At 34.7% G+C, this 21,010-nt stretch overlaps 1 protein-coding gene across 4 annotated transcripts in view; it reads left to right on the top strand.

Moving 5' to 3' along the window:
- The window catches only part of LOC105249840 (signal-induced proliferation-associated 1-like protein 2), a 73,220-nt gene that overhangs the window by 29,893 nt on the left and 22,317 nt on the right, over positions 1-21,010 (top strand). Inside the window, exon 1 of one of the 4 annotated variants that reach the window (XM_025409677.1) lies at positions 15,238-15,512. The exons of 1 other annotated variant lie outside the window; for it this stretch is intronic. In XM_025409677.1, coding sequence (XP_025265462.1) covers positions 15,348-15,512 — 165 coding nt within the window. In that variant the 5' untranslated portion in view covers positions 15,238-15,347. Of the gene's footprint in view, positions 1-15,237; positions 15,513-21,010 lie in introns of those variants that run through there. 2 more of the 4 variants (XM_025409675.1, XM_025409676.1) reach the window with 2 other exon arrangements.

Here is a 21,010-nt window from a genome sequence, read left to right on the forward strand (position 1 = left end):
TTTTTCTAATATTTACTCTAATTTTATTTTTATTTTAAAATTTAATTTCTCGAAACCTATTGCTATTTAGCATCGTGCCGGAAAATGATCACCTAAAAATATGCATTAAAAAGTTTGATTGATTTAGAAACGTTTTTATTTCTTTTATTTTTTTCACAAAATCAATAGTTTTCAAGGAAAAAAAAATAAAACACATTATCGTGCACAGCACGATACCGTGTTTTATTTTTTTTTCTTGAAAACTATTGATTTTGTGAAAAAAATAAAAGAAATAAAAACGTTTCTAAATCAATCAAACTTTTTAATGCACATTTTTAGATGATCATTTTCCGGCCCATTATAAAGTTCTAATAAAAAATTGAATGGGGGTTGCTAGTTTCATTCTCTTATAACAATACAAAAGGCTGAAGAAATATTAATAAATAATCTTTTTATTAATAGAACATATCTACCTAATTTCTTTAATTTGTTCCACGTTTGAGAAAAAAATAAAAACCTAATTTTTACTCCCATTTTTGGAGGAGTGTAACTCCACAGGGAGAGATATAGGAATATATGTTTATATGAAAAACCCTTCTTAATTTTCGACAAAGAATCATCTAAAATTTTTCGCACTTATTAAGAAACACCCGATATACGGAGAATAGAATTAAGAGAGAGATGCCACGAATGTTTCTCGTTTCTGCTTCGTTTTCCGAGAGATCACCTGCGCGTTTCGTATTCTTCGATCGCTTTGTTTCGAATACAGACTGAATCGTAAACGCCATCTCGCCCATTCGAACGCATAACTCGGAAGATTTATCGTTTACGCGGAATTACGTAGCCGGAGCCGCGAATCCTTGTTGCACCAGAGATTAAAGTTATCGCCGCAGGTCGATGTCCTGCAATTCAAAGAAAGAGACAGAGAAATGTCCTCTTAATTCAAGAACCTTATATCAGATGACAAATAGATCGTCCCTAAAGAAATATTTTAAAATTGGAATATTTGTTTCATGTATTTTTCTATCAACTAAATAAGAGAAATTAATCCATTTTAACTAATTTTAATTAATTTTTAATTAATTTCCTTTTTTTTCGACGATCTTCTAAATTCTTTCATATTTATGAGAAACTGTTTACATTCTTCCTCCCCTAAAAATGTCATAGATCCATCCCTGATGGATGTCTTGCGTTTTTTCTTCTCGAACCGAAGGTCGATGTCCTGCAATTCAAAGAAAGAGACAGAGAAATTTCCTCTTAATTCAAGAACCATATATCAGATGACAAATAGATCGTCTCTAAAAAAATATTTTAAAATTGGAATATTTGTTTCATGTATTTTCTATCAATTAAATAAGAGAAATTAATCCATTTTAACTAATTTTAATTAATTTTTAATTAATTTTCTTTTTTTTCGATCTTCTAAATTCTTTCATATTTATAAGAAACTGTTTATATTCTTCCTCCCCTAAAAATGTCATAGATCCACCTCTGATGGATGTCTTACGTTTTTTCTTCTCGAACCGAAGGTCGATGTCCTGCAATTTAAAGAAAGAGACAGAGAAATTTCCTCTTAATTCAAGAACCATATATCAGATGACAAATAGATCGTCCCTAAAAAAATATTTTAAAATTGGAATATTTGTTTCATGTATTTTCTATCAAATAAGAGAAATTAATCCATTTTAACTAATTTTAATTAATTTTTAATTAATTTTCTTTTTTTTCGATCTTCTAAATTCTTTCATATTTATGAGAAACTGTTTATATTCTTCCTCCCCTAAAAATGTCATAGATCCATCCCTGATGGATGTCTTGCGTTTTTTCTTCTCGCGGACAAAGATTCGATCTTGGGAGAGGGGGGGAGGAAACCAAGGCTCCGTATGGGGCTTTGATGGATATCTGCCGGCAAAAATTATCATATATCGCGGAGCGGGGGTAACGACCGACTAGTACGACGAGATATCCCGGCGCGCGGTGCGTATCCACGACGACGACGACGACGACGTGTGCGCCGAGCTTCGCTTCGCGATTCTCGATTCGCGTCGTCCAGGGTCAACGTTCGGATGCGTCGTACGTATTTCTTTGCAATGCGGAGGAATCGATCGGCGTTAAGAATGCCTACTAAGTTTGTGCAGCACCAACTTCGCCGACCGGCGCTCGCGATTGTTGGCACTTGAGCACGCACGTGGACGTGTAGAGGTGGCCGTCAAGTTGTCGACACACACGTAGTTCAAACGCATAGATGATAGCCAGTATTTTATGTTTGGAGTCTTATATCGGAAGAAAAAAAAAATTAGGAAACTATACTTTTCATTAGAATTATTTATTTTTGATAAGAATGAAGAAAGAAATATTAGTTTATTTTAAGCTATATAGAAGACCAAGATTAAAGAATATTTTTAATACAGAAAATCCTTTTTCGTGACGACTAATTGAAATATTAAATTTTATGTTAGAACTGAAATGTCAAATACAGAATGTCCTTGTATATGTTTAGAATCTTCGGTACAATTTTTAAATTGATTCACTAAAGCGTTCACAAGTTATAAGGATTTTAATTTGCACGAATTAACAAGTGTTCTTATGGGAAACGTATAATCACATCGATTCAAATGACAAAAACATGGAAATAATATTCAGAATTTGTTTAAAATTTGCAAAAGTGTAGTTTAGATACAGAGGAAATACTTGGTCAAATAATATTATACAAGTACTAACTGGTTAAAAAGATATTAAATATAATTCAATGAAGTTAGTCATGTCACAAGGCGAAATTCTCTGTCAAAAGTTAATCATTTCGATTAAGGATGTTTTGTATGTACAATTACTCAGCAAAAAGTTGTTGAAAATCAATATTGACGAATATATCCAATTTTAGTGTATTTTAAGTATGAGAAATTGTGTGGAATTTTACAATTTGATCTTAGTGCAGAGATGTATTTTTTAATATTTATTGCGTTTTTACTGAAATATTTCGAATTTCGTTAAGGATGTTTTGTACCTATTTTCAAAATATTGAGAATTTAATGAAAATTGTACAAAATGTCCTTACATATGTTACATTAAAAGTTGATATATTCGTCAATATTAATTTTCAGCTACTTTTTGCTGGGATTGTACATACAAAGCATCCTTAAAAATAAATTTCTCTATTTTTCACAAATGTTATTATTTTCATCATCAAACTTCGTGAAACTTTTGAAGCTTTATTAATATCTTCGGTCGCTTGATTAACCTCTCGACATCAATTATAATTTATTTATGCCTTTTGAAGGTTCGCCACCTTCGCGATAAGAAGATTCGCTTCTTCGACACGATACTGACATTACAGGCAGCGTGACATTAAACGTCGCCGTGCGATTTACGTGCTGAAAATGTCTCGGCCAACGAGTCTCAGGCAGCGTCGCGTGAAACGTACACAATCGTGTCGGACCCATCGACACACACGTGTGCGGCGTCGCCATCAGCTGGAAGAAAGTGCACCCGGCCAATCGCTTCCGAGAAAAGCGCATAAAGTAGGTAGCGAGTAGTAGCGAGGAAGTACTCGTGCATTGTTTCGTCTGTTGGGACCGTCAACTTTGGAGAACCAATCGGCACGTTCCCCAGTATCGTATACAATGTTTTAACATCGAATTGCGTGCGAACATGTTTTATACATATGACACCCAGACTTTCTGGCGACATGTCTTTTTTTTGTTTTTTTAGCGTCTTTCTCTCTCTCTCTCTCTCTCTCTCTCTCTCTCTTTCTCCCTCGTCTTCTTTCTTAGCGATTTTATAAATTTGTCTTGATTTCATATTTTGAAGTAGAATTCAAAGTCTGAGATGTCCTAGATTATTGAATATTTGTAATAAAAAGAGTATATACATAATGATAAAGTAGAATTTTTAAGAAATTTAATTCTTTGCTAAAGTATAATATCAGATTGTTTATTTTCTAGAAGATCATGAAATTTTCAGATCTTTTTTTATATTTCGAAAAATTCTCATGGAATTTTATTAGGGCTCGGATAATTCTTAAAAAAAATTCTTTCGTTGATAATTTTATTCTTACATTATAATCAAGCTAATTAAATTGTAAATTTAAAATGTAACATGTATATTATAAATATATATCTTTGGAAGATTAGGAAATTTTCAGAGAATTTTTTCACAAAATTTGAGTAGACTTCGAATACAATATTAAACTTTATGAATCATCATTGAAAATTAATGTTCTTAAATTTATTATTAATGCTCATTAAAATCTTAAAAAATGTAAACAGAGAAGAATAAAAATAAATCTAAAACAAAATTTCGTACTTGTAATAAAAAAAAGGACAAGCCAACTTAAAATTATTTAAACTGCATACAAAATCTGCGCAATAAAAGAGAAAAAGAGATGTATAATGTATACATTTGCAGCGCCGACTTTAGTCCCTTAATCTTAAGGACAGTCTCTTATTACCAGCGCGAGTTTATACACCGCAAAGATTATAACTATTACTAAAGGAGAGTGAAATACGCAATTCATATACGGACACTATTGGCTGTATCCCATATGGCCGCTCAACCGAACCACGCGATCGTACATTTGCGCGCTATCGCTCGGCCCGGACTCAAATGGGTTTAGAATTACAAGACAAAGTGAGTGGACCGAGTGCATTATCGCATGCGCTGACGTGAGACTCCGCCGCTCAATTATGCAGCTGCGCGCGCTGGGTGTTAGCTTTCTTCCTTTTCTCTTTCCTTTCTTCTCTTTCGCTCTCCTTCTCTCGCTCTCGTTCGCATGGCGCTTGCATTATCACATCTGGATCGTCGATCCTAGGTATTGCTCACGGCAAAATCATCACGAATGTATGGTGGAGTACGTACTTTTTCTCCCATAGGTTTTTCACGGTATATAAATTTATAATTGTAAGTCGTACGAAGCCGGAATCTCAATCTTGAAAAGCCCCACGAATATTTCATGTACATATGAGAACTTGTTTTTAATCATACGCAAAACTTTGAACAATTTAGATAAATTTTGCAACAAAAGAGAATGCATATAATAGGGTGGAAAAACATGGGGAGCCTGGAATTCTCAGAGATTTATTTTGTGGAAAAGTCAGGAAATGCTAATGGAATTTTATTAAGACTCAGGGAATTTCTTTAAAAAATTCTCTCTCTGGTCATTTTGCTCTTATATTGTAAAAAGTAAGTCAAAGGAATTATGTGTTTAAAATACATTATCAATATATATCTATCTTTATTTATATATGTATTAAATAACAAAATGCCAAATATGAAATACATGTTCATTATTTTAATTTTTAGATATAAAATCATATGCAAAAAAAGCTTATTTTACAAAAATTATTCAATTTCTTTTAGTACATTTACAAATCTAGCGCACTTGAAATTTTAAGAGACTCTTTATTTTCCTTTGCACGAGTGAAAAATATATACAATAAAAAATTGATTTTAGCATCACATTAAATCGAATTAAAAAAGCATTAAAATATTTTTTTACCTGGAATTTTTAACAAAAATACTTGGAAAATTAGAAAATTTTCAAGCAATTTTTTTAATATCTTGTATAAAGAGACAATTTTTAATTTAATTAAAAATTAATTGAGATAATTAATTTTTAATATTAATAGAGACAATTAATTTTTAATTTAGAACCGATCTACAGGTGTCCTATGATAACAAAAATGTTTCAATTCCGAAAAACTTTTTAGCCACTTGAGTGGTGAGCTTTCAGATGACTTCCTCGTTCATTTGCATTCGCCAGCCGAATGTTTCGGGTTTCGATTTATAACCACGGACCTCTCGGCGCGAACAAGGACTCTCTCGGCGCGGTTATCCGTGTGCACGCGGTCCGGTCGTATTTATAGTTTGACCGTTAAAAACAACATATAGCGCCGACTCGTCGCGGCTCTTCGGTGGTCCGTTCACCAGGCCACGTAGAGTACGGTACCGGTCTCTTAATCCTCACTCGAAATAAACACGCACACGTGCGCTGTGCACCGTCGCGTCAGCGAGCAAAAACACGCCTTCGGTTCCGACGTCTTCGAGACATCGCCGACCCCCGATGCGTTTTACGACGACGAACACCCGTTATGTATTTTTGCGATTCTTGTTCACCGTGAAATAGAAAATTTTGAATTTTACTGAGATTTATTATCAGCTGTTCCAAAGAGTGCGAGAAAACATCTCGTTCATCGATATAATGGATTAATATATTGTAATAATATATTCACCGCAATTTAATTCTTAAGAATAGGAAATATGTCAAGGTTGTATAGAAAATTATAAAAGAGGAAAACAGTAGATATAATTGAATGAGTGTATATATTTTTGAGTAAGTATTAAATTTAAAGCTTCGATATATTCGATTTTGAATTTTATTGAGATTTATTATAAGATTTTATTTCAAAAAATACGAATAAGTGACATCTCGATATATTAATTAATGTATCGTTATATATTTCGTATATACTGCAATTAAATTCTCGGTTTTCTTAAGTCTTAAGCATCCGGAATATGTCAAGGTTGTATAGAAAATTTGAAAAGAGAAAAAAATAAATAATTGAATATATATTTTTAAATAATTATCAAACGCGAGCACATAATTTTGAATAATTATTAAATTTAAAGCCTCGGTGTATAATTTGTGTAATTTTTTGTCGATATTATGTAGAAAGATGTCACTGTATGAGATAGACTTTGTGTACATAAAAAGAACCGTTCAAAGAATCGTAAAATAATCGTACCAGTTTTGTTTCGCTCGAACCCCCCTTTGGACAAAGAAAAAGAAGAACCGTCCATTCAGAATGAAATCGAAAGGATGATCCGAGAGAGAGAAAGAGAAAAGGACATATGCGCTCGGCAACACGCGAATATCCCACATGCTATGATCGACATATGCTCTCATTCTTTCTCGCCGCGCTCGGCCGGGTTCGTTAATGAATATGCTAATATTACGTCGCTGTTGTCGGCATCTGTCGCTCTCAATTTAATTGAAACCGCTTTCATTGAGCGTCACCGATTTTCGTAAAATGTTGGCGAACGAGACGTATTCCTTGGCATTAACGTGTGACGTTTATTATACGCTTCGTTTATTGTATCAGCTCGATGTTAAGTACGCTATTTCTGCCTTTAATTAATTCTGTCAATTATCGTATTTAATCGTTAAGTCTTCTCCCCTGTTCGCGTTGAACGAGGCTCACCTAGCAAGCAAAATTCTCCCTTGTCGCTCGGTAAAATCGATAATCGATTCATCAGGGATCGGTTAATTTTTCACCCGGGATCATCGCGGTGCGGGTCGGAGAAAATGGGTTCGCGTTCTTTCGACGATCCCCTCGGATGCGAGTTAGGTCCAGTTACAAGCTGATCGTTTCCAGGTAACGATCCCGTATACACCGGGGATCGCCGGACGTTCCTGGCCACGAACGCGCGGACAAACGACGCCGAGATGGGTCGAGGGAGAGAGAAGGCCTCTCGCCATCAACAAAATCTGCCTGCCCCTGCGGCGAGACGCGCGGCTTACACCGCCCGAGTCATTATCTCCCGTAATGGCTGCTCTTAATTTCATTTCGGCCCCCGTAAGCGAGGGTAACGGTACGCTTCTCGGACACGGATACTCGAACGACCGATGTCAACCGGATCAATCGTTTATCAATTGATAGTTTATCAATTGATCCGGAATCATATCATCTTTCGACGCGATATTCGTGACAAATCGAATTAATTTTTCAAGTTGTACCAATGCATGTATGAATAAATACGGAAAAATGACATTCGATAGGATGATTTTACATATATTTAATTTTTCAATACACTGAGAAAAACATCTGGTTGCATTAGAATTCTGGTAGATTCAACCAGTATGTCTGTTGGAAAATGGACGAACCAGAATTCTTGTAGGAATTACCAGATGAATCTGATTAATTTCTTCCTGTTAAATTTATCAAATTTTCTGATTAATAATACTAAACTCGCCAGCACCAAGTCGTCTAAAATTTTTTCCATATAATTTCAAAAGTCTGTTTAATATTCTGAATTCCAACAAGATTATTGGATAAATTCAATCCAGATTATTGAATAAATTATTTTAAATTCAATTTGTTAGAAATTCAACTGATAAACAGTGATGCAAGAAGAGGATGCAGCTCAAACACACACAATCAGAGAGCTAGCATCCTCTTTCTGGCACTACTGCTCGTAAGAGAAAAAAAATATACTTTGGATTTAATGTTAATATTAGTTCTTTATATACATTTTATAGTAAATGTTGAATACGAGTTAAGTTAAGAAGCAAGCAAAGAAATTAATGTAACAAGAAATTTTATAGATCCAACCAGAAAATAATTAAATCCTTATAGTAAAATTTATTAAACGTTCTAGTTATAAAAAATTTTATAGATCCAACCAGAAAATAATTAAATCCTTATAGTAAAATTTATTAAACGTTCTAGTTATAAAAAAATCGAGTCTTATCATGATAACTAGAAATTCTTGTTTGATTTAAATGCCTTCAATCATATACGTCTTGTTGGTACAATCAAACGATTTTTCTCAGTGTACCAATGGATGTACGGATAAATGCAGAAAAATGAATCCGTTGATGAATCCGATAGGATGATTTTAATTTACATATATTTAATTTTTCACTAGATATTATATTTTTCACTCTGTTCTTTTATACTTGATAAAAATTTGTATATTTTCGCGAATTTGAAAACTCGGATACCTTGAAATAAAAGTTATCCAGAGACCTGTCCATTAGATAATGTCGAGACGAAGGGATCAGACTAGACTAGAGAGTTGACCTAGAGGCGAGCACAACCATAAGCGGCGATATTACTGGAGCACGACCGAGCTAGAGAGTAATAGACTGGTTCCGAGATGCTCTATCTTTCATCTGGTCTGGTCTTATCTTTAGTAATCGAGCAAACGTCATAACGTTGTAATGGTGTCTCCTGACATGGGCAAATGGAACAAGCGACATTCTGACGATTCCATTTGATTATTCATCTTCATTTTGTATTTTAAATACATATATAAATCTCATGGAAGTCAAAATATTTATTAAATTACTTTAAAGATGCATTCAAAAACATGGTTATAAAGCACAGCGCGATTTCGCGAACAAAACGGAGACGATATGAAAGAGAAAAATGTGTGTTCTTTCTGCTTCTTTCTCACCCTCACTCTTCTTCTCTCTTTTTAAACACTGTATAGTTCTATTTTACCACAAATCTCCTTCTTTCTCTTTTTTTCTTTCGCAATCTTTTCGCGAATTTTTTTCGTAGGCTGTCATAAATTTGCGCCGATTAAATGCTGATGAATGTGAAACGTTTGCATGTTACGTCACGAATGATAGGCTGCCTTCTGCAAATTTTTGAACAATTTTGCACCGGAGAAATAAAAGAGGAAGTAAGCGGAAGTAAAATATCAATTTTGACATATTTATGTCTTATCGGAAAACAAGCGTTATAAATTATATAGAATGAGAACATTATTTAAAAATAAATGAGACATATTTTAACTTTTATAGAAGACTCTCAATCACGTTTAAATTCAATTATTCATTCGCGAGTTGTGTAAAATCATCATTACTTACACGTATTGTTTTGAAGACAATTAATTCATTTCCTCTTTAAATGCTTTTAACGTTATCGCTAGTGAAAGTTTGTAATGATGATTGTTTGCGAAAAAAATAGCTTTATGTAACGTTTAATGCGTTTAAATTGTGCGCAGGTTGAATTAAAAAAGACACTCGCGATTTGTTCATTCACGCATTTACATTCCATTGAAACGCATATCACTAGCATATATAATTTCATAACACTTCTCACTTATCCTTACCGATGGAAGGCTTTTGAAATTCCATTAACGTTATCGCGAGGTCTTATTTTAGGTCAAGTAACACGAGCGATTTTTAACATGAAGCATCTTTCATAAAGATCCCTCGGAAACGTGTCCAAGCTCGAAAGAAAATTCCAGCTCCTTTAAGAATTCCAAAGTGAAACACGCATCCGGTTACGTAAAACTTCCGCTTGAAGATAATTGAAATAAGTCAGACGCGATAAAACGTACGCACACGTACATCGGAAATTCCACGCGAGTTTGCGAGACACCCCGTATTATCTCACGATGTGAAAGGAAGAGCGAACAATAAAATAACGCATGTAGGTATTTAATTATTATGGCCAAGCTGAGCGTTATGGCGTTAAAGCAATTTAGTAGTGAAATATGTGCTTACCGTAATTAAATCAACAATTAAAATTATATCGTGTCCCAGTCCCTCGTTCTTGATCTGAAGGCACTTTCCGGAGGGGCTGACATCCCCGGGTTTGCACGGGTCACGGGGGTTACGCAAAAAGGCTCGTTATGCAACAACGATGGCATCGAGTCGACGACCTCATTGTCCCCATACGCACCTGTGCACGAAGAACGCAACTGGTAATTAACCGCGCAAGAATCTACCATGATTATAATTCCGCAGCGACATTCCGCACAGGTTATTATTATCAGAATGACTACGTTGTGAGAAAGCGCTTTTCAAGAAGCACGAATTAAGTATTTAATGCGTAATGTGGTGCATGGCAACTTTTGCGCGTGGCTTTATCTTATAGTCGAATCGCGCGTAAAAGACAGGTGATATTTCAAGAAAGCGCATACCGTTCTTGAGAAGAAAGTTAAGAACGTGAAGGAATAATTGTGTCTTACGAAGGAATTAATACGAGCTTGTTATTTTCTAAGTTGCGGAATATATTTTTTACGGGTAATAAAATACATTTTGTCACCGTGATATAATATTATACGAGTTGTAAAGTATTATATGAGTTATAAAATAACTGTGTTGTTCTATATAAATTCTATATAAATTTTTTTATTTTTACTTTTTAATATCTAAAATAGAAATTTCCGATAAACATCGTTTAATAAACGTATAATGAAAACATTATTAAATAGAAGCAGTTTCGTAGAAATCGATAATATTTTATCTCTCTTTCATGAAATCGCAGTACGAAAGATTTTTATTTACTCACGCTTTTATCGCCCCTTAAATAAATAGCACTCCTGTGCGAGGAAAATCGATTGATTTTATCGAAACTTTTGCGCGATATTCCTGTAAAAATAGTTGTAGTTTCCGTTTGATCTACTAATATTTAAAATTGCCATTGATAACTGCGTTTACTCGAGAGATATTATTCATTATTGTTCCAATTCCAATATACCGGGTGTTTTTTAATAAGTGCGAAAAATTTTAGATGATTCTTTGTTGAAAATTAAGGGGGGCTTTTCATATAAACATATACTCCTATATCTCTCCCTGGAGTTACACTCCTCCAAAAATGGGGGTAAAAATTAGATTTTTATTTTTTTCTCAAATTTAGAACAAGTTAAAGAAATGAAATTAGGTGGATATTTTCTACTAGAAAAAGATTATTTATTAATATTTTTTTCAGCCTCCCGTATTGTCATAAGGGAAACTGGCAATCTCTATTTAATTTTTTGTTAGAACTTTAATGAGCCAGAATATGATCATCTAAAAATATGTATTAAAAAGTTTGATTTATTTAGAAACTTTTCTATTTCTTTTATTTTTTTTAATTAGTAATTTTCAAGAAAAAAATAAAATACGTTATCGTGCACAGTATGATGCTAAATAGCATAAGTTTCGAATTACGAGAAGTTAAATTTTAAAATAAAAATAAAATTAGAGTAAATGTTGGGAAAATTGGAACAAAAACAAAATTATAATAAAAGCTTAATTTTTACCCCTATTTTTGGAGGAGTGTAAGAGATATAGGAGTATATGTTTATATGAAAAAAATCCTCCTTAATTCTCGATAAAAAATCATCTCCTAAAATTTTTCGCACTTACTAAGATACACTCGGTATATGTTATTTTATATTAAAATGTAGGCATTTATTGATACATAAAACACTTGAAAAATAATACAGTTAATTAATCTATAAATATCTTGTTTAATCCATAATTATCTTGTTTATCCATTGCAAGTATATCATCTTAAGATAACAGATATATCAAGACGATGATTATTTTTTAAAAATGAGTATCATAGCACAATCATTCTTCGAGTATAACTGCAATTAAGACGCTAGTCTCGATAGAGTTTACAGCAGAAATCTGGACTCTCGGGATTCTTTCAAGGATTCCTCTTACGAGACATAATCAGCGGCGCGGTTGCCTACCTTGAGCCCTGATGCAAATCATCCAGTTACTGATGATTATTATCCCTCCAAGACTCGCCTGTGCTAATGTGCTTCGCGGTTACGTGTTTCGCGGCCGGATCGTCTGAGATTCGCTCGAGTCGTAATGGCCGATTCCGCAAATGGATTACAGCTGCACTAGAATAAGAACGTTAACGATCTCTCGGTGGTGCGTTTTGCGCGACGTCTTTCGCGATGACATGTAAAAACGATGGGCGATTTTACGGGGTATAATGATTCGAAATAACGGAGCTCTTGTTTGCTCCGTGGAACGACACTTGTCCGAGATAAACGAATTCAATTCCGATTCAAGATCCGGAAATCTGTGCGGCGCTCCTTTAAGGAAGAAAGGAGAGGTCTTTTTAGCTTGTTGCACTTTCTCGGAATGCAACATTTTGTTTCTCCCCTCTGCCTCCTTTACGTTCCGATATATATTCATTTTGAGGGTAGAAAGTGTAACACATAGTGTGGCTAAATAGAACGTACAACGTTGAGTCTCTCCCTCGCGAGTTTCTTTCATATCGGAAATGCATTCCAATGCAATGGCGCGACTCTTCAGCCAGTAGAATAGTTTCCTCGCACTGAGAAAAATCGTTTGATTGTACCAACAAGACGTATATGGCATTTTGGTTAAATCAAACAAGAATTTCTAGTTATCATGATAAGACTCGATTTTTTATAGCTAGAACGTTTAATAGATTTTACTATAAGGATTTAATTATTTTCTGGTTGGATCTATAAAATTTCTTGTTACATTAATTTCTTTGCTTGCTTCTTAACTTAACTCGTATTCAACATTTGCCATAAAATGTATCTAAAGAACTAGTATTAACTTTAAATCCATAGTATATTTTTTTTCTCTTACGAGCAGTAGTGCCAGAAAAAGGACGCTAGCTCTCTGATTGTGTTTGTTTGAGCTGCATCCTCTTCTTGCATCACTGTTTATCAGTTTAATTTCTAACAAACTGAACTTAAAATAATTTATTCAATAATCTGGATTGAATTTATCCAATAATCTTGTTGGAATTCAGAATATTAAACAGACTTTTGAGATTAGATGGAAAAAATTTTAGACGACTTGGTGCTGGCGAGTTTAGTATTATTAATCAGAAAATTTGGAAAATTTAACAGGAAGAAATTAATCAGATTCATCTGGTAATTCCTACAAGAATTCTGGTTCGTCCATTTTCCAACAGACATACTAGTTGAATCTACTAGAATTCTAATTAATACAACCAGATTTTTTTTTCAGTGCGAAATATTTCTCACAAATTCTTTCACGAAAATTTATTTACGTCACATGTATACGAGCCTTTGAATTCCCACTTATATTTTTTTACGCGATCGCGATCGGAAATAGAGACAGCATTTTCAAACTTTCGCATATTATCGAGAAGATACATTCAATCTTGAAATTAATTTTCTGTTATTGAAGCAAAAACAATTTATGAAGCAATTCTCCATTTTTTATTTACTCTGATCTTTAATTTCTCCAATCTTACATGCTTTTATTTTTTTTAATAACTACATAAATAATATGTTTGCGCAAAAATGTATCGCTACATGTGATATATTTTATGCACATAAATTTTATTTTGCCAGACTTAATTTTATTTTCGTGAAATAATTATATCTCAAGTGAGTAAAAATTTACCGCTGGAATTGGAAATGTGTGTTTATGCGCCATAAAATCTTTTTCTATCGACAATTATTCTTAATCGAAACCTCGTCTTATTTATCAGGGGATACAAAGTATGTTGATGCATCGGACATTAATTGCACGCAAGATAGCAATTAATCAAAGCTACCCCATGGGAATAACTGGTAATTATCCAACGGAGCAAGCTTTCGTGAAAGGAAAGCCGTCTTAAATGTGAGTTTGAACGATCATTGAAAAAGTAGACGAACACGATGAGCTGGATCAAGTTTACACACAACTGAACACACATGAACGGAATCAGCTGGGCTCGGATTATGTCTCCCGCTGGCGTCGCTAATCATTCGCTTTTTGCGCCGTTGTGTCGAAACGATTGCGCCTATAAACTACTGCAGTTTTGCAGATGTGTCACGTCCCGACAGCTCTTACTTTGCTCTTTCGTCGTGGCTGAAAGCGTAAATGGGACCCTTTGAGAGGCGAAAGCGAGGGAGTATGTAACTCAATCTGCAAACAAGATCGCGCAGCCGCAGCAATAAAAGCGCGATAAGTAATTAGCTATAAACTCGTCCAAGCTTACGAACCGATGAAAGATATTTGATAGCATGAAACTATTTTGTCTCGATTAATTTGATATGTATATGCGTGCTTTCTTTTTCTCTGCATCTCAATCAAAGTTTTTTCACACGAGCCAGTTGCGATCATTTTTATCGATTGCAAAGTTATTCTTTCTTAGACAAGCTTGCAACTTTAAAAATTTATAAGTCCATTGTTTCCCGGCAATACCACTATATCGCTCGTCCTTGATGGCGATTTATCGATATATTTAATTGCGTAGATATTTATAGATATACACACGAACAAAAATAATTTTTAATTATTTCAAGATACATTGTGCATATATATTTAATATAAATTTAATATACATTATGAATAATTAAAAATAAATAAATATGCAAATACGTATCATACATCAAAAATTATAAGTCCATTGTTTCCCGGCAATACCACTATATCGCTCGTCCTTGATGGCGATTTATCGATATATTTAATTGCGCAGATATTTACAGATATACACACGAGCAAAAATAATTTTTAATTATTTCAAGATACATTATGCATATATATTTAATATAAATTTAATATACATTATGAATAATTAAAAATAAATATGCAATTGCGTATCATACATCATAGATACGTCGAAACGTCGATATTGAATGACGTGACACGTACCTGCGAGCGATAAACCGACGACAGGCTCGAGTTATCGGTTCGATTACCGAATCGAGATTAGCGTTACGATGCCGAGGAGGTCGAGATGCAGGCATATATTTTCGTTGCGCACAGACCTAGCTCATCTCCCCCTCTGCGAGAGGAGCTGGGACATGTCGGTGCACGTTCTCTCGCGATTCTGCTATTGTTCCATTCGTTGCCCGATTCCCGCTCAGTTCGGTTATGACCACCGGGGGAGCAACTGCTCGCGAATTAATCGAGCGCGATGTCGAAAAAGATCATCCGCGACATCCTAGACGCGATGACGTGCCTGACGCCATCGCCGAGGAAGCGGAAGGAAGAAGAGAGCGATAGCGACGACGAGAGAATGAATCTTCCGCGAAATGACACGTTGATCGCCGATGACAGGAAACTTCGCTCCGCGAAGAAGGTAATGATTAGATATGCTCGAGTCATTTTTTTTTTAACGCCGATCTTTATATAAATTTCAATCACACCTCCCCTATTGTATCTCTTCCATTATTGTCGTCACTTTTTAATGGAGAAAAAAATATTAGGCTTGTCAAATCATGTGACATTTTCCCTGAGAAAAAACTCAACTCCGAAATTTATTAATTATTAATTTATTATATATAATAATATCTAAATATATTATAATTTTTATTAATTTAATAATTTAATAATTTTAATAATAATTATTTATTATTTATTATTATTTATTATTAAAATGAAATATTTATTATTAATATTTATTATTAATTTTGTCGTTAAAGAAATCGCGACATTTTTCAAGCACATTGTGCGTATATGCTTGTTGACAAGATCATCCCTAGAAATGACGGGAGATGTATCGATAGTCTATCGAGTACGATGCACTCGAGAGTTAAGGCTGTCGCGCGACACGAGTCTCGTGGATGACTCACTGTCAGCGAAGAGAGAGAGAGAGAGGGGTGAGGGGGAGGGAGGAAGATTCCACACGTACGCGTACCCACCTTCTCGTTTCTCTGCCGACTATCCGGAACCGAGACGACGCCGACGGTTCTCGCATTCCTGCCCGATTGTCCTGAATCGAGCGGGTACATTCCTGAAACCTTACCGAACCGCGGCTCGGAATGCGGCAACTATCGCATTCAAAATATGCGCAGCCGTTGTTGGACTTGCAAAGGAAAATTTCATAACAGCAGAAGTTTTTTTTTCTTTTTTTTTCCTTCTCAGCAGTTACTCATCCGTGATGCAAATCGCGCGTAAACCGCGAAATCGAATGAATAACGCGATTGAATAATTGCTATTGATAATCGTGTACGCTCGCAAATTTCGCTGATTGCGATTACAAATTGCTGATTTGTACGATTTATTACGTGTTTTTCATCGGAAAATGTTAGCCTCCGCGAAAGATGAATATTTTAGAATTTAATGAAATTATGTTAATTGGAAAAAAATAAGATTTGCGAAGTCTTGTTAATCGGAAATTGATCTTAAATTTCGGGGCATCTGGAGCAAACTTTCATGCACCGCGTATACCGTAATACCTCGTTCGGTCCGTAGCGGTTTCCAAGAGATATCCTATTACGGGACCGTGAAATATTCGTCGTGTGTCGGCAATAAAGTATCGCGATATATCAAGCGGAGATAATAAACGGCCTCCAAATGTCGGAGTCAGCTACCGCTGGTACGGTTTAATTCAATTCTAAATGCACCATTTCGCAAATACGGTTCGCGACCAAAATTTTAACATCCCTTTTCGTCATAAAATTTGTAATTATAAATTATTATTTAAAAGCGTCCTTTATGTGAGAAAATGATTAGAGTTTCATCTATCTAAAAAAGTCATCGCGTAAAATCAATCAATTAATAGTTATCAATTTTATCATTGAAAACTTATGACGTTTAATTTATCCATATTATTTCACCTAATCGAAATTTCGATTAAAAATGCATTAAATTGGATTAAATACATATATATATTTCTTTCTCGCAAATTGTGTTTACATTTTTTTTTATAAAAATGCTCTCCGTAATTTATTAAATTTAATTCGGGAATTATAATATCCAATTCATTCATTATTTTATTTAATCTAAATTTGAATTAAACCTGGATTGAATTGGATTAAATAGACATTTTCTTGCGAATTGTTTATTTCTTTTTTTAAATATTCCTCGTAATTTATTAAATATATGTATGTAATTCAATTCTAAATGCATCATTTCACAAATACGGTTCGCGACCAAAATTTTAACATCCCTTTTCGTCATAAAATGTGTAATAAATTTGTTATAAATTATTATTTAAAAGCGTCCTTTATGTGAGAAAATGATTAGAATTTCATCTATCTAAAAGAGTCATCGCGTAAAATCAATCAATTAATAGTTATCAATTTTATCATTGAAAACTTATGACGTTTAATTTATCCATATTATTTCACCTAATCTAAATTTCGATTAAAAATGCATTAAATTGGATTAAATACATATATATATTTCTTTCTCGCAAATTGTGTTTACATTTTTTTTTATAAAAATGCTCTCCGTAATTTATTAAATTTAATTCGGGAATTATAATATCCAATTCATTCATTATTTTATTTAATCTAAATTTGAATTAAACCTGGATTGAATTGGATTAAATAGACATTTTCTTGCAAATTGTTTATTTCTCTTTTTAAATGTTCCTCGTAATTTACTAAATATATGTATATAATTAAAGCTTTTATCCCATCGTTCTTCTCGGAGAACTGTTGGCGTCGCGATCGACGGGTAAGAAACGCTCGTCTCGACAGAATCTCCAGACCTCCGTCGCGAACGTTAACAAGAAAATTTCGCATGTGTCCGCAAACCGAGCAGAAAAAGGGTTGAGAGGCCGATGCTCCGCGTGATGTAACCTCATGGAGTGACTGCTCTTGGTGCCTCCTTTCCTTCCTTTTTTTTCCTTTTTCAGCAAAGGATGGTGATCTCGATTATACATTTGGCCCCACGAGTCCGACTCTCCCCCTCTCCCTCCCCTTGCCCTCCCTTTCGTCCCTTTGCCTTCCTTAAGTTTCTTATTTGCTCGTCGTCGAAACGGAGTCGGTGATTGATGGTCTTGCGCTTGTTGCGAACATATATACAGTCGCTCGATACGTCGATATACCGTTAACTTATCGTCTGCATTGTCGAGTTAAAACGGTGCGAACGCCTCTCGCGATCTGTTGCTCCAACAACGGTGTGAGTAGTTGCGCTGAGCCGCTTCTTTCTAAGATAGTGGTTCTCGAGTCTTCTCGCTCGGAGCGCAATAATATTTGTTGCTGATGCAATCCCTCTTCTCGAGCGTCAGGAGATACGTGTTTTGCTTTAAATTAAAGTAGCAAAGTTAATATTTGTGTGTGCACACATATGTACTTTTGAATATATATTTATATAAATAATGGAGTAATATACTTTCAAATTCATCTATTGATATTATTCTTCATGATACATATTATGTAGTAGCTCATTCATTACGTTTTATCTATGGGTGCTGGTTTTGCTATTATTGCTAGATTTAGATTGCTAGATTTTTTTATTGATTTCCTTTAATTACTGGATTTCATTGATTAGATTGCTAGATTTTTTCATTGATTTCCTTTAATGACTGGATTTTCTTTAAATAATTTTTTATTAAATATGTACATTAAATATTATATATTAAATATTATAAATTATATTCAATTTATTAGTTTTATTTATATACAATTTATTTATATTTAATATTTATTGTTAATCTCACATTTTTTCCTCATTTTCTAAGTTTTTTTAACATTTTCTAAGTCATTTTTTAAGAAGAATACCTCGACGATATCCAGATACTTTTCTTTGATGAAATATTATTTCTTCTATAGATTCATTTATTTCAATTAGTTTAATATTAGTTTAGTTAATATTAGTTTAATAATATTAATATTTTCAATTTTGAGAAGCTTTATCTTCTAAACGTAAAATTATTAATTTAATTTACTTAAATTCTTCTTTAGAATGATTAAATTATTACCCTCCTCTAAATCGCAGATATAATGAAATTTCTTCAATTTAATTAATTATTTATAATGGTTCAAGGTGCCTGAGATATATAATGATTTTTCTTTTTTGCCTAGAGAAAAAAAAATCATTTTTTATCAGAGAATTAATCCATAAAATAGCCTCTAGATAAAAATTAAGCGAAGATGGTATTCCTTACACAGTCGCATAAAAATGACAAGGCAATTTTATCGTCTCTTAACGAGAGCTTTGTTTAGATACTGCATACATACGCAAAGAAGGAGAAAGAAAGGATCATTCGAGAAACCGTAAAACGCCTCGGCGTGACCGAGTGTTCTTCTGGGTTCCGATGTAGGATTGACTGCCGGACAAAAAGGAGAAAAGAACGGCTTAGCTTCGCCCATTACGGGATGTAATGCTGCCTACGACCAATAAGACGGGGATCCCGCGGTTGGAAGCGACCGGTCGCGCGTCGAGTTCGTCGATCCCTTTTTCCCTTCGCGAGCCCCGTGGCTCGCTAGATCGGAGGCGCTTCGTGGAAGCCAAGGAATGGAAGGCGAGGATACGGGGCGCGCGCTACATCTGTCTCTCCGAGTATTAATTGTACGCGCGCGAGTGGCCGGCGGGAGAGATCCGCCGGGGATCTCGTTAACTCGCCAACGAGCGCGTTCAACGTTTACCCTTTTACCCGAGCAAACACCCGAGGCGCCCAAGGATACACTTTGCTCCGCGTTATCGGGCATTTGTGGCGCGCGATGCGCACCGAGTGCGCCGCGCGCCAACGATTAACATCATCGCGTTTGTAATCGGCCTCGAGAAAATTAGACGCACCCAATTACACGCTAATTATGCGCTTTGATTAAGGGCGGTTAATTCGCAATTACGAGTGGCCTGTTGTTATCCCATTTCTGCGTCCTGAATAATTATAATCGCACGTATAATGTTAGATAGATACGCATACATATGTAACGCTTTCGACGAAACAATCTCGAGCGAGCCGTGGCAAGTGAGCATAACATGACAGGGGAATCGTTATTTCGTCAGATAATATCATTAGACCGCGCGCTTCTCGAGCGATCGCATCCCGCTGCGAGATATTAAGTTCGCTTCTCGGCGAAGGGGGAGGTTTGCGCGCGAGATGGGGGCGAGGGGGTGCGCGCGCGCGATTAATTGTCCCTCCCCTCGTGTCGAGATGACGGTACCGGACTTATCGTCGAGCGAGCGCTACTTCGAAATGCACTCTTGCCGCATTCGTCATTTACAAGCACTCCGCCCCCGCCCCCGCTCCCGCGCGCGCACGTTCTTACCTCGCCTTTATCGTCTACAATAATCATTATCCGTTGCGGTCTTTTTTTTTTTCCTTTTTTTTCCTTTTTTCCGAAGAAGCGCATTTGATGCGCCACTGATTTTACGGCGCACCATTGTGCTCCGCGCGCACGATTTAATATACATCGTGCACGCCTCGTGCGCAGTCGGAGGAATATTAGAGACATTTATCATTTTATATAAATATGTACAGTGCGCATTTCTCGAGTCTTATTCCCGTACAGGTATTCCCGATCGCTGGTCTAGCTTTGTACGTGTGTGTATTTTAAATATTTGAAAAAATATTTTTTTACGGACACTTATTGTTAGATGTTTTTCTTATTTTTTATTAAATAATATTACGGCGAGAGAAGGATGTTTTTCTCTAGTTTGTGTATTTACATATATTTTTACATTTAAAATTATATATATAATTTTAAATACACGTTTTATTTATTATTTTTTTAAATATGTGTAAAAATATATGGAAACTGAAGAAAATCCTCTCATTATAATATTTAATAGAAATATTTAAATATAATATTTAAGAACTATAATATTTAAGAAATATAATATTTAAGAAACAAGAAAGAATAACAATGAGTGTCTTTGAGAAAAATATTTTTAAATATT

Source organism: Camponotus floridanus, unplaced genomic scaffold (genome assembly GCF_003227725.1).
Source record: "Camponotus floridanus strain SB8 unplaced genomic scaffold, Cflo_v7.5 scaffold28, whole genome shotgun sequence".
Lineage (NCBI taxonomy): Eukaryota > Metazoa > Arthropoda > Insecta > Hymenoptera > Formicidae > Camponotus > Camponotus floridanus.